The sequence below is a fragment of the Salmo salar genome, chromosome ssa01 (genome assembly GCF_905237065.1).
Source record: "Salmo salar chromosome ssa01, Ssal_v3.1, whole genome shotgun sequence".
Lineage (NCBI taxonomy): Eukaryota > Metazoa > Chordata > Actinopteri > Salmoniformes > Salmonidae > Salmo > Salmo salar.
The window spans coordinates 80,868,562-80,883,217 of record NC_059442.1 but is presented as its reverse complement, the minus strand read 5'-3'; the positions used below and the strand labels follow the sequence as shown (position 1 = coordinate 80,883,217).

General features: G+C 44.1%; 1 protein-coding gene across 3 annotated transcripts; it reads left to right on the top strand.

Annotated features, from left to right (window-relative positions):
* Positions 1-1,121: 1,121 nt before the first annotated feature.
* LOC106612385 (suppressor of cytokine signaling 3) lies at positions 1,122-11,117 on the top strand. 3 transcript variants are annotated; one of them, XM_045723257.1, is made up of 4 exons: positions 1,122-1,450; positions 2,075-2,190; positions 2,900-3,329; positions 8,019-11,117. In XM_045723257.1, the coding sequence occupies exons 3-4, from the start codon at positions 3,201-3,203 to the stop codon at positions 8,613-8,615; spliced, it is 726 nt and encodes a 241-aa protein (XP_045579213.1). In that variant the 5' UTR covers positions 1,122-1,450; positions 2,075-2,190; positions 2,900-3,200; the 3' UTR covers positions 8,616-11,117. The 3 variants fall into 3 exon arrangements, with proteins under 3 accessions (XP_045579213.1, XP_014068953.1, XP_045579212.1); XM_014213478.2 differs by lacking the exon at positions 2,075-2,190; XM_045723256.1 differs by having other exon boundaries at positions 1,122-3,329.
* Positions 11,118-14,656: the final 3,539 nt, after the last annotated feature.

Here is a 14,656-nt window from a genome sequence, read left to right as displayed (position 1 = left end):
GCTATCAGGGGTAGATCAATATTCTAAGGCAAAAAAATATTTACTTGGGTGATAGCCAACCTAATTCAAGTGGCCTTACAGGCAGAAGGCTTTGGAAATTGCAAAGATAAACTACCCTTACTAGGGTTCCTTACAGCAAACTCGGTCATGGGCCCCTCTGGGTGCAAGTTTAGTTTTTTGCCCTAGCACTACACAGCTGATTCAAATAACCAACTCATCATCATGCTTTGGTTATTTGAATTAGCTGTGATGTTCTAGGGCAAAAAACAAAACGTGCACCCAGGGGTGTCCATGACCGAGTTTGGGAAACGCTACTTTCTAGCCTGTACCCTCAGTCTTTGAGTACCGGTACCCCCCTGTATATAGCCTCTGTATTTTTTTGTGTTACATTTTATTTTTTTTACTTTAGTGTATTTAGTAAATAATTTCTTAACAAAAAATGTTGCACTGCATTATAAGTAAGCATTTCACGGTAAGGTCCAGGCTGTATCACAACCGGCCGTGATTGGGAGTCCCATCATAGGGCGGCGCACAATTGGCCCAGCGTCGTCCGGGGTTTGTCCGGTGTAGGTCGTCATTGTAAATAAGAATATGTTCTTAACTGACTTGCCTAAATAAAGGTTAAATAAATAAATTAAATAAAAGGTATACACCGGTTGTATTGATTTGGATTAGATTTTTGTATTACATTATACCCTACAGAAGGGTCAGGCTATACAACTTACCATACGAGGTCCGGAGCCTGTTGTTTTTCTGTTCTACATGATAATTAGTTGCACCCACTGGTGTCCCAGATATAAATCAGTCCCTTAGACGGTAACAATGAAAAAACGCAGTGGGACTGGCGTCGATTCCAGAGTTGAGTTTGAGGGGCCTACAGTATACTGTGGAAGCTTGAATGTAAATTGTGTATTGTGTAACACTTTGTTTATAAGTGCAGTAGGCTAGTCGTCAGTCAGGCTTGAATTGTGGTTTTTCTCAAGGGTAGTCTAAGCAAACGGCTTCAACTGTTTCACCTTGTCAGAGCAGCGGAGTGGATGGGAAGGGAGGACTCACCAGCCAATAACTACGGGAATCTTCCCGTAAAAGGTCACGCACTGATTATTTATTGGCAATCTGCCAAAGCGCGCGCGCGCGTGTGTGTGTTTACTGGAAGAACCTCAGAGCTGAGGAGGTGGAGCCTTCGCTCTATTCGTTGACCGCGGTAACACAGCTACCTCCGTTTGCTGGAGAAAAGAGAGAGAGAGAGAGAGAGAGAGAGAGAGAGAGAGAGAGAGAGGGGGGGACGCGGACGTCTTTACCGATACATTCCTCCATCGGTTAGAAGAGGCCGTCTATTCAGAATTAATGACCAACTTAATAAATGATTTAACACATAGACATTCGGGGACTTTGGATATTTTCTCCCTGGAGAGGAACGCTGGAGCCCGGGACAGGAACAATCTCCAAGGTAAATAAACAGGCTCCATACCCGGGGCATAGAGTGCTGCTGTTGCTGTACATGGTGCGTAAAATAGCATATTGCATATGTGTGTAACAGTGCACATGTTAAGCAAGACGTTGCAATTGCGCAAAAACATGATTATCATAACGGCGATATGGGAAGCCATTTGTGCCTCCAAAACATCACAGGGTACCAGCTCTACTACAGGCAGCTTAATGTTTCAATGCAAAACAGGACTTTGCTTTTGGGATGTATTATACTCATTCTCCTTATTCCAGATAGACACACAGAGATAGACAGTGCTATGTTGTACACTCTTGGAATGAAATAAGCCTCAAATAACCTTTTGGTGTTCAACAGATTGCCACATACCATTTTTTCCAGGTCAAAACTGTTTCTTGAGGAACCTCTCTGAAAAGGTTATTCAAGGAACCCCTGTCTAAAGCTTATCACAGTAACCTTTTTGTGATGCAAGAGGTTCAATTTTGAACCTATTCAATAATATATTGTAGTGGCAACAGCCTATCAGAAGATTGGAGGAATGACTTTTAGTTATTTTTGTCCCCCCTGTAAGAGTAAATGTTATTCATGTTCATCATGTTAACCTTTTGCTATATTGAAACATTAAAGGTTGTTCCAAGAACCCCTCAACTAACCGAAAGTGCAAATATGAACCCATTGACTGCAATGGTTCCTTGAGGAACTCCAGGTTTCCTCGAGTCAGCCTACGCTCTTAGAATTAGGGGGTAAGTCACATTTCTCTTTTGTGGCTGGAAGGGGCCCCAGCTCAGCTCAGACAGACACCATGTTAAGCAGCTGCAGAGCGGGCAGTTATGGCATCTCTTGCCGCTTCAAGTAACAACTAGCACCGGTCCTTGGTGAATGGAGATCTATTCAATATGGAGCTTGGCCCATTCCGTCTTGCTCCAAATGCTCTGATCAGCAGCACAGTGAGACAGCCAGACCCACCCGCCCGGGGGTAGCCTATTTACCATGAAACCGGAGAACCATAGAGCTCTGCTGGCGAAAGCAGCAGGCTGCATGGGAATGAGGTTATTTATTCAGAATGAACCTGGACTCATTCATAATAACCTGGTTTTCTGACCCCCCCCGTGGTAAAAAGAGAGTTTGAGCTGAGCTGTTTAACACTGTACACGTTTAGTGTGTGTGTGAACACAGTTATTTAGACCTTAATGTCAGAGATGATAATGACCTGACTGACAACAGGGATCGAGGTTCAAACCTCTAGCTGAATGTTTGTGGGTGTGTAGCTATGTGTGTTTTTGTGAATGTGTTTTATATACAGAAGATGTACTCCACCATGTGTTGGCCTCCATATAGAATCAGTGGAAAAAGACTCCTTCACACCTTTGAAGTGTTCACAAGAGAAAATGTATGATAACACTATTATAACACATTTCTGCCCCCTGCTCTCTCTCGCCTTTCTCTCTGCAGCTGTCTGCAGTGGGTGGTCTCTCTGAGGTCCTCTTTGGACTGCTCCTCAGTATCGTCGCTCTGGGAAACGTGTGTGCACCCCCCTCCTCCCCACCTCCCTCACGCCCTCTCCCCCCTCCTCCCTCACATCATCTCCCCCTTTCCTCCCCTCCTTCCTCACGCCCTCACCCTTTCCCCACATCGCAAACCCTCTTCATCTCTTCTTCTCTCTCTCCCTCCTGCCCCCTACTCTCCCTCGCCCCTCCCTGCTCTGGACCCCCCACCCCTCGGTCAACGAGCCGAGCGTGGGGGTCAGGGCGCCATGGTAACCCACAGCAGGCGCGACCCCCCCACCATGAGCAGCATGACCCCCCCAGAGCCCAGAGGTCAGGGGTCTCGTGTGCACCCCCTGCGCTATAAACCCTTCAGCTCACATGCACACTACCAACAGGTCAGTTTAATACTGTCATGACTGTGTCAGTCAGCTCCACATGTACTCGAGGTAAACTAGCTAGCCTCTTACTGAATGCAAACCCATCATTATTCCTCCCCCAGTCTCTTGGTTTGTCCAATTGTTATCTTTACAACATAGTATAATATGGTTCCTCTTGTTGATAAATCAATCCACTTTTATTGGTCGCATACACATATTTTGCAGATGTTATTGCGGGTGTAGTGAAATGTGTGTGTTCCTAGCTCCAGCAGTGAAGTAATATCTAACAATACACACATCTAAAAAGTTAAAAATAGAATTAATAAATATAGAAACATTAGCATACATATACAGTGTCTTCGGAAAGTATTCAGACCCCTTGACTTATTCCACATTTTATGTTAGACTTATTCTAAAATGGATTAAGTAAAACAATTTCCTCAGCAATCTACACACAATACCCCATAATGACAAAGCAAAAACACGTTTTTAGAATCTTTAGAAAAACAAATTCCTTTACTATGAGACTCGAAATTGAGCTCAGGTGCATACTGATTCTATTGATCATCCTTGAGATGCTTCTACAACTTGATTGGAGTCCACCTGTGGTAAATTCAATTGATTGGACATGATTTGGAAAGGCGCACACCTGTACATATAAGGTCCCACAGTTGCATGTCAGAGCAAAAACCAAGCCATGAGTTCGAAGGAATTGTCCATAGAGCTCCGAGACAGGATTGTGTTGAGGCACAGATCTGGGGAAGGGTACCAAAACAGTTCTGCAGCATTAAAGGTCCCTAAGGACAGTGACCTTCATCATTCTTAAATGGAAGAGTTTGGAACCACCAAGACACTTCCGAGAGCTTGCCGCCCAGCCAAACTGAGCAATTGGGGGAAAAGGGCCTTGGTCAGGGAGGTGACCACCAACCCAATGGTCACTCTGACAGAGCTCCAGAGTTCCTCTGTGGAGATGGGAGAACCTTCCAGAAGGACAACCATCTCTACAGCACTCCACCAATTAGACGTTTATGGTAGAGTGGCCAGACGGAAGCTACTCATCAGTATTTTATGATTTATTTTATTTAACCAGGCTAGTCAGTTAAGAACAAATTCTTATTTACAATGACGGCCTACCAAAAGGCCTCCTGCGGGGACGGGGGCCTGGGATTAAAAATAAATAATAAATATAAATATAGGACAAAACACACATCACAAGAAGAGAGACAACACTACATAAAGAGAGACCTAAGACGACAACATAGCAAGGCAGCAACACAACATAACAACAACATGGTACCAGCACAAAACATGGTACAAACATTATTGGGCACAGACAACAGCACAAAGGGCAAGAAGGTAGAGACAACAATACATCACACAAAGCAGCTACAACTGTCAGTAAGAGTGTCCATGATTGAGTCTTTGAATGAGGAGATTGAGCTAAAACTGTCCAGTTTGAGTGTTTGTTGCAGCTCGTTCCAGTCACTAGCTGCAGCGAACTGAAAAGCGGAGCGACCCAGGAATGTGTGTGCTTTGGGGACCTTTAACAGAATGTCACTGGCAGAACGGGTGTTGTATGTGGAGGATGAGGGTTGCAGTATATATCTCAGATGGGGGGAGTGAGGCCTAAGAGGGTTTTATAAATAAGCATCAACCAGTGGGTCTTGCGATGGGTATACAGAGATGACCAGTTTACAGAGCAGTGTCGAGTGCAGTGATGTGTCCTATAAGGAGCAGTGGTGACAAATCTGATGGCCGAATGGTAGTCATACCTTGTGGTATTGATAATAATCTGAGAAAGATTTAGGGAATCGCATTGCTTTAGGACTTGGTCAGGTGGTTTAAGCATGTCCCAGTTTAGGTCACCAAGCAGGACAAATTCAAACTTAGAGTAAGGGGCCAGGAGAGAGCTTAGGGCAGGTAGGGTACAGGCCGGTGCTGATGGAGGACGATAGCACCCAAAAACAGTCAACAAAGAGCTATTTGAAAGTTTAATGCTTAATACCAGCAAATCAAATTGTTTGGGGACAGACTTGGTGGAGACAACCGAGCACTGAAGGTGATCCTTGGTAAAGTTTGCCACAATTCCACCTTTGGAAGATCTGTCCTGCCGAAAAAGGTTATAACCAGAAAGGTTAATATCAGTATTCAAAACACTCTTCCTTAACCACGTCTCAGTAATGACCAACACATCAGAATTGGAGCAGGGAACCCACACTTTCAATTAATACATTTTAGGTAATAAGCTTCGAGTGTTAACGTGCAGAAAACCCAGGCTTTTACGAGAGCAGAAATCAGTGAAGCAGATATCTGAGCATAAGTCAGAATTGGGGCTAGCAAATGTAGATGGGCCAGGATGTACATGCACATTTCCAGATGTCATCAACAGTAATACAATCAAGGCACAGCATAGTAAAAGGCACATGACAGCATGCTTGGAGTTTGCCAAAAGGCTTCTAAGAAACAAGATTCTCTGGTTTGATGAAACCACGATTGAACTCTTTGGCCTGAATGCCAAGCGTAATGTCTGGACGAAACCTGGCACCATCCCTACGGTGAAGCATGGTGGTGGCAGCATCATGCTGTGGGGACGTTTTTCAGCGGCAGGAACTGGGAGACTGGTCAGGATGGAGGGAAAGATGAGCGAAGCAAAGTACAGAGAGATCCTTGATGAAAACCTGCTCCAGAGCACTCAGACTGGGGGGCTAAGGTTCACCTTCCAATAGGACAACGGCCCTAAGCACAAAGCCAAGACAACGCAGGAGTGGCTTCGGACAAGTCTCAATGTCCTTGAGTGGCCCAGCCAGAGCCTGGACTTGAACCCGATCAAACATCTCTGGAGAGACCTGAAAATAGCTGTTCAGGTCTCTCCAGAGATGGATCTGCAGAGAAGAATGGGAGAAACTCCCCACATACAGGTGTGCCAAGCTTGTAGGGTCATACCCAAGAAGACTCAAAGCTGTAATTGGTGCCAAATGTGCTTCAACAAAGTACTGAATAAATGGTAAAGGGTCTGAATACTTATGTAAATGTTATTTCAGTTTTTTTAAATTTGCAAAAATGTCTAAACCTGGTCTTGCTGTAACGTAACAAAATGTGGAAAAAGTCAAGCGGTCTGAATACTTTCCGAATGTACTGTGTTTGTGTAATGGATGTATAGACATTATGGAGAGAGTATGGTTAGAATATGTAGTATATCTGAAGAATAGTATATGTACAGCAATAGCTAAATAGGATAGGCCTTGACTGGAATACATTATAGACATATGAATTGGGTAAAAAATTGTATGTAAACATTATTAAAGTGACCAGTGTTCTATGTCGATAGGGCAGCACTTTCTAAGGTGCAGGTTTGAGTAACCGGAAGGTAGCTGGCTAGTGACAGTGACTAAAGTTCAGGGCAGGGTACTCTGCAGAGGCCGGCTAGTGGTGACTATTTTTACAGTCTGATGGCCTTGAGAGAGAAGCTGTTTTTCAGTTTCTCTGTACCAGCTTTGATGCACCTATACTGACCTCACCTTCTGGATGGTAGCGGGGTGAACAGGCTGAGGCTCAGGTGGCTGAGGTCCTTGACGATCTTCGTGGCCTTCCTGTGACGCCGGGTGCTGTAGATGTCCTAGAGGGCAGGCAGTGTGCCCCTGGTGATGCCAACGTTGGGCAGACCTCACCAACCTCTGGACTGTGCAGTTGCCATCCCAGGCGGTGATACAGCTCGACTGGATGCTCTCAATGGTCCATCTGTTAAAGTGTGTGAGGGTCTTAGGGGCCAAGCTGAATTTCTTCAGCCTCCTGAGGTTGAAGAGGCGCTGTTGCACTTTCTTCACCACACTGTCTGTGTGGGTGGACCATTTCAGTTTGTCAGTGATGTGTACTCTGAGGACACTTGAAGCTTTTCACCTTCTCCACAGTGGACCTGTCAATGTGGATGGTAGCGTGCTCCCTCTGGTGTCTCCTGAAGTTCACGATCAGCTCCTTCGTCTTTTTAACGTTGAGGAAGAGATTATTTTCTGGCACCACTCAGCCAGATGCCTCACCACCTCTCTGCCGGCTGTCTCGGCATTGTTGGTAATCAGGACCACCACTGTTATCTTCAAACTTGATGATTGAGTTGGAGACGTCCGTGGCCACTCTGTCATGGGTGAACCTGGAGTGCAGGGGGGGTTGCGCACACACCCTTGTGGAGCCCCCGTGTTGAGGATCAGCGTAGTGGTGTTGTTGCCTACCTTCATCTCCTGGGCGCAGCCCGCCATGAAGCCCAGGACAGTAATTTAGTTTCTTGGGTACAGGAACAATGGTGGACATCTTGAAGCAAGTGGGGATAGCAGATAGGGAGAAATTAAATATGTCAAACGACAGTGTATGTATCGTAGTTATTGTCATCAACTATTTTTAAGCAATAAGGCACGAGTGGGTGTGGTATATGGCCAATATACCGTGGCTAAGGGCTGTTCTTAAGCACGAGGCAATGTGGAGTGCCTGGATACAGCCCTTAGCCATGGTATATTGGCCATATACCACAAACCCCCAAGGTGCCTTATTGCTATTATAAATTGGTTACCAATGTAATTAGAGCAGTAAAAAGAAAGGTTTTGTCATACCTGTGGTATACAGTCTGATAAACAATGGCTTTCAGCCAATCAGCATTCAGAGCTCGAACCACCCAGTTTATAATATACAGTAAGTAACCTATTCTTCTCCTTGCTCCAGGTGCTGTGTGCGGTGCGTAAGCTACAAGAGAGTGGGTTCTACTGGGGTGCGGTGGGGGGTCGTGAGGCTAGCTCTCTGCTCCGCTCCCAGCCCCCCGGGACCTTCCTGGTTCGAGACTCATCCGACCACCACTACTTCTTCACACTGTCGGTCCAGACGGCCCGCGGGACCAAGAACCTCCGTATCCACAGCCAGGGGGGAAGCTTTTACCTGCAACCCGACTCGTGCTGCACACACATGCCCCCGCGCTTCGACTGTGTGCTCAAACTGATTGGACACTACATGGGGAAGGAGGGACGAGGTGGAGAAGCAGCAGGAGGTGGAGACGGGGAGGCTGGGGTAAGGGCGGGGGGAGGCATGGCTGCAGCGGCAGGGGAGACTGTGGGGTCGGGGACTGGGAGTGTGTATCTGATCCACTCAGGGGGAGAGAAGGTTCCGTTGGAGCTGCGTCGACCCCTCCCCTCCTCCCTGTCCTCCCTCCAACACCTGTGTAGGAGGACCCTGAACGGACACCTCGGGGGCTCGGTCAGCCCGGACACACACCAGCTCCCTCACACACTCAGGAACTTCTTGGAGGAGTACGATGCCCCCATCTAACACACACATACACACACTCACACAGTTCAGGTTTGGGGTTTCCCCCTCCAACAGTTGAGGATAGGATTTGGAAAGGGTAAGCTGTTCCAGATCGATGCCACTGCTTTCTTACCAAGGGGAGCCTAATATAGGTAACAATTGATACTCCTCCGCTCCTGGACAGACCGTTGATGGGAGTCAAGACGAGACTGGGGGGGGTTAAAAGTCATTGCCCTCTCAGCCAGTCACCCAATCTCTCAGCGGGTGCTGTGATTGGGTAGTCAAAAAGATTGATGGGTCGATAATGCAGACCGTGGACCCGCCACACATGCATGCAAACACACATACACAGTGCTGTGTGTGGCTTTAGGAGTGTAGCCAGAAGGTTGTTTTGGGGTTTGTTGTGCTGCTGTGGCTGAGGTATAGCTCCTTCTATTGATCAACCGAGGCTTTCATCTCCTCCCTTTATCTCCTGTTTGACATGTAGAATGGGCTCCATGGACTGCGAGAGGGAGGGAAAGGAAGCGAGAGACAGGGAGAGAGGCGAAATAGTGTGTCAAACGAAGGGGCCAAAAGCAGAGTGAAAGTGTTTGTGTGTGGTGTCGTACACATTTCCACTGCTGTATGCCAACTAGCATTGCCTCATAGGAGGGTGTGGGGGATCATGGCTGAAGACAGCCACTAGCCACACACACACACACACACACACACACACCACGTACGTACATACAGCTTACAGTGCTGTGAAAAAGTATTTGCCCCCTTTCTAATTTTCTCTACTTTTGCATATTTTTGATACTGAATGTTATCAGATCTTCAACCAAAACCTAATATTAAATACAGGGAACCTGAGTGAACAAATAACACAATTATATACTTATTTCATAAACAAAGTTAGGCAACACCCAATGCCCCTGTGTGTGAAAGTAATTGCCCCCTTACACTCAATAACTGGTTGTGCCATCTTTAGCTGCAATGACTGCAACCAAATGCTTCCTGTAGTTGTTGATCCGTCTCTCACGTCGCTGTGGAGGAATTTTGGCCCACTCATGCATGCAGAACTGCTTTAAGTCAGCAACATTTGTGGGTTTTCAAGTATGAACTGTTCGTTTCAAGTCCTGCCACATCATCTCAATTGGGATTAGGTCTGTACTTTGACAAGGCTCCAAATTTGTTTCTTTTTAGCCATTTTCATGTAGACTTTATTGTTTGTTTTGGATCATTGTCTAGCTGCGTGACCCAGCTGCTCTTCAGCTCACAGACGGATGGCCTGACATTCTCCTGTAGAATTCTCTGATACAGAGTAGAATTCATGGTTCTGTCTATTTAGGCAAGTGGTTCAGGTCCTGAGGCAGCTGGGTCATGCAGCAAGACAATGATCCAAAACACACAATCATGTCTACATGAAAATTGTTAAAAAGCAACACATTTTAAGTTTTGGAATGGCCTAGTCAAAGTCCATACCTAATCCAAATTGAGATGTTGTTGCAGGACTTGAAACAAGCAGTTTATGCATGAAAACCCACAAATGTTGCTGAGATAAATCAGTTCTCCATGCAAGAGTGGGCCTAAATTCCTCCACAGCGATGTTGGAAAAAATATGCAAAAATAGAGAATCAAAAAGGGGGCAAATTCTTTTTCACGGCACTGTAACTGCATCTTTGGTAGCTCTTCTGTTAGAATGTGATGGAGATACCTCTATGTCTTTGTCTTTCTTCCCATCTCCATCCATCTACTCACAAGAGAAAATGTATGATAACACTAACACCGCTCACTCGCTTATTCATATAAATAGATAGATTTCTCTCTCACTCAACCCCAAAGCTAACAGTGGATCTTATTTTAGTTCCTGGCAGGCAGAAACACCGTGTGTCCCAAATGCCACCTTATACCCTTTAAAGTGCACTAGCCTTGGTCAAAAGTAGTGCACTGTATATAAAATTGGGTGCCATTTGGGACACAGTCAGAAACAAAAACTGAAGCCGAAAATAGTCAGTAGTCCGGGGGGGGGATTGAAGTGTGAGGGAAGAGTGCTGAAGACGAGTATGGCTGACGCTGGATGAGGGGGGGACAGGCAAGGATGATTGGGGGGGGAAGCGGTAATAGTGAGGGATGAGGAGGATGAGTAGGCAAGATTGTTTTCACACTGGGCCACAGAGACAACAAATCCTTCATTTGAAGATGATGATGATGATGTCGTGTTTAGCTAAATCCATGTCTTCCTGGTAAGAGCCTAGTTAGTAGAAGAGCAACGTTTGTAATTTTTAACATCTATTATCGTCATATCAACCTAATGTGTTGCACCAGCTCAGCTACGTGTGTGTGTCAGAAGTACTTGTCTTTTATAAAGACTGCTCATAACCTCGCCACTAGATTGGCAGACAGTGCAAGCCCAACTATCTGGAACAACAAAAACCTAAAAGCATTTCAGAAGAGAAATTAAAGATTGAACTTTGCACATATTTATATTTCTAAGATATTTCAACAATGTATATTAAAGAGCACTATTTTTACAAAATTGAACTGATTCTCCTTGTGCCTTCATTTGTCTGTTGGATACACACATTTCTGTCTCTCTGCTTTTTGAGTATCACACTTACACGATGTAATCAGAAAACAAGTGCTATGGTTTAAACACAAATACAGTGAGGTTTCCTGTACTGAGAATGCACACAGATGAATAAACACAATCACACTTACACAGAACATCTCGCAACTTTCTCACACCATAAAGGAAAAAACACACCTACACAGTTTCATTTCTACATTGTGGTTTGTACCTCAAGTTTTTTAACTCGAAGGTACAGCTGCTTTAGAGTTCTCATGCAACTTGCCAAAATCACACAACCACACGCATGCATGCACACACACACAAAGAAACCTTCACACACACCTTTACCGATACTGCCTCCCCTTCTCCATGAACCCTATAGATGACATAATTTACCATTTGTTTATGTTTTTCTACTTCACATACATAACACAAAACATAAAGCTTTAGGCTGTATGTTAGACGCGCATCACTCTAACAAACACAGATTCCAAAACCAAATTACTTTATTCCACAGGTTTCAAGTGTGTACAGGTATCCACAGATCTTCAAGTAAGTAACAATACCAAAGGTAAGTATCTTCAGGTACGTACAATTATTTCCACAGGGATAACAATTAGAATGTGGTAAGAAAACCGTATGACAACAGCTGAAAAGTGTCAGTTACAACTAGAGTTCTAAAATGTAAACAAACCCACAAGCCCACATAGAGTGGACATGAGCCACTGCATGGTCTCTTAAGACAGTATCCCATAACAAAAAATAATGAGACGACTTAAACAATTTAACATGAAGTAAACCAAGAAATGTATTTTATACTAATGTTGACAATCCTAAATTGGCTCCCACGTTACCGGCCCCTAATTGTTATCTTAAACATGAAACAATTACTCAAAACTACATACAGAGCCATGCCTATGATGTTCTTCAGTACGGCTGTACTATCCATCCACAAAACGGAATCTTCAAGCTGCAGCTCTCTTTTCAGAATCTTGTCCATGCGTCCTGCCATGGTGGCTGCTGTGAGCTCCATAAGGGGAATTATGGTATGTTTGAGCAGAGCAACTCTAGCCTTCACAATGATGAAGGCACAATGTACTTCATCGTGGCTGTTCCGTAGCAGCAGGTAGCTCACTGTACCGTAGCCTTCTTCACTCACATCTGAGAAGTGATACAGCTGAGCGAATGGTGACTCTCCAAAGCCTGAGGGTTTAAAGCACTGACCAACTCAAGTCTTTCTACTGATGGAGCGCCTTCATCCGGTCGACCATTCCTGAGCAAGCTGATCTGGCACGAAGTCATCCCAGCCTAGGTTCAGTCTGCACAGCTGTTGCAGGACCTTCTTCACTGGCAGAACCACTGGAGCCATGATCCCCAATGGATTGTAGATCAAGCTCACGATGGATCCCTCTTCTGGTGAGGGTCTTGGATGACAACTCTGAACTTGAAGGTGTCAGACTGGACATTCAGTCACTGTAGTAGCTGATGTGTATAGTGTTGAATCATCCACATACATAGACACACCGGCTTTACTCAAAGATTGAAAAAAGTAAGGGGCCTAGACAGTTGCCCTGGAGAATTCCTGATTTTACTTGGATTATGTTGGACGGCTTCCATTAAAGAACACCATCTGTGTTCTGTTAGACAGGTAACTCTTTACACACAATATAGTAGGGGTGTAAAACCATAACACATACGTTTTTCCAGCAGCAGATTATGATTGATAATGTCAAAAGCTGCACTGAAGTCTAACAAAACAGACCCCACAATCTTTTTATCATGAATTTCTCCGAGCCAATCATCAGTCATATGTGTAAGTGCGCTGCTTGTTGAATGTCCTTCCCTATAAGTGTGCTGAACAGCTGTTGTCAATTTGTTTATTGTAAAAAAAAAAGTAATTTTCCATCCAAGTTGTCAGACCCCAGTGGCTTGTCATTGTTGATAGACAAGTTTTTTTTTCACCTCTTCCACACTCACTTTTCAAAATTACAATGCTTGTCTTTCATAATTTGGTCAGATATCCTTGGATGTGTAGCGTCAGCTATGTGAAATTTAAAAAAATTAAAATAAAAGGAAGCCACCTCAAGCCTATAATCCTCAGCAAGCAAACAATTTCCATATTGGAACTCCAGTTTGTCCCGAAACAAAGTGTAGTACATACAACTCCTACAGCTCCTATTTCTCCAGACAAAGAGGGCTCCATTGCAAAACTCATCTGGGAATAACTTTGTTAGCTTGATGGCTAACTGAAGTTCACAAGCAAAGGGAAAAAGTGAGAGGTGGAGAGCGCATCGATGCGAGAAGGAATTCTACAACGATCAAAGGGATCATGCTGTTTGTATGTGGCTGCTATTAAAGTGAACTGTGTTTGCGTGTGATCAGGGGTGTATTCATTCCGCCGATTCTGTTGAAAAAACATTTCTAAAACAGAAGACAACGGAACAAAACAGGGATAAACATACTTGAATTTTTCCAATGGAAACTTGTTTGCAACTGTTGGACTAATGATTACACCCTTGATCAGCTAGATGCAGGCAAGAGTGTGCAAAGCGGTGTTGAATGTGTCACTGTCTGTCACCTTGATTACTCAAAATTCTCTCACTCTGTGCACCTACGTTGTAAACTTTCGTTCATAGGCTAGGACTGGGATGTAGAAACCTCATGATGGGTAAAGGGAAAATGTGAGAATCATGTAGTAGCCTAAACTTACTGAGCAGGGTGAATGGAATATGAATGACAGTCATTCAATATGTTGTAATAGAATAAGGCCATGCTCATAATTTTCTTTTATCATCCTTTAGATTTCCCATTTTTTCCTAATGGTTCTGAACCATCAATCAACTTCTTGATATAACTTGGCAATCAGCTTCTTTCAGATACTCCTCCATTCAGTTGTGCAGCCCAGTAATACATGTTAATATGACATAGTCCAAGACCTCCAGCTTCATAGGGTAAGTGTAAAACAATCAATTTGACTCAAGGTCTTTCCATTACAAATAAAGTTGGAGAGCAGGCCATTTATTTTATTTAAAAAGTTGGATGGAATTTCAACTGGCAGGGCCCAGCATAAATACATCAACCTTGGTAAGATATTAATTTTGATTATGTTGAGCCTACCTAACTAGAAATAGGGAGAGATCTCCATCTCTGAACATCGGATTCAATATTATCTATTAAAAGGAAAGTAATTGATTTTATATGCCTCCTCCAGATTGCATGGTATCAGAACACTCAGGTATTTCATGTCTATTTCCACTTAATTTACTTTAAGCTTGAGAAGTCATAATTAAAAAAGGGCATTATAAAAAAAATCCCAATTCACTTTGAATCCTGATAAGTAAAATAAGTATCACATGTTCATCTCCACCAATCTCTATGCCTGGATTGAGCCATGAGTTCCAATTATTGATGCTAGGGGTTCTGTGGCTAAATAAAATAAATAGCTAGACAGAGGGCATGATTCAGAGATCTGTCCATTTGTTCATATAGATTTTTTTTATTTAACCAGGCA

Coding starts and splice junctions, on each gene's coding strand:
- LOC106612385 (XM_014213478.2), top strand. CDS start 3,201: ATGGTAACCCACAGCAGGCGCGACCCCCCCACCATGAGCAGCATGACC. Junction 3,330..8,018: donor CACATGCACACTACCAACAG/GTCAGTTTAATA, acceptor TCCTTGCTCCAG/GTGCTGTGTGCGGTGCGTAA.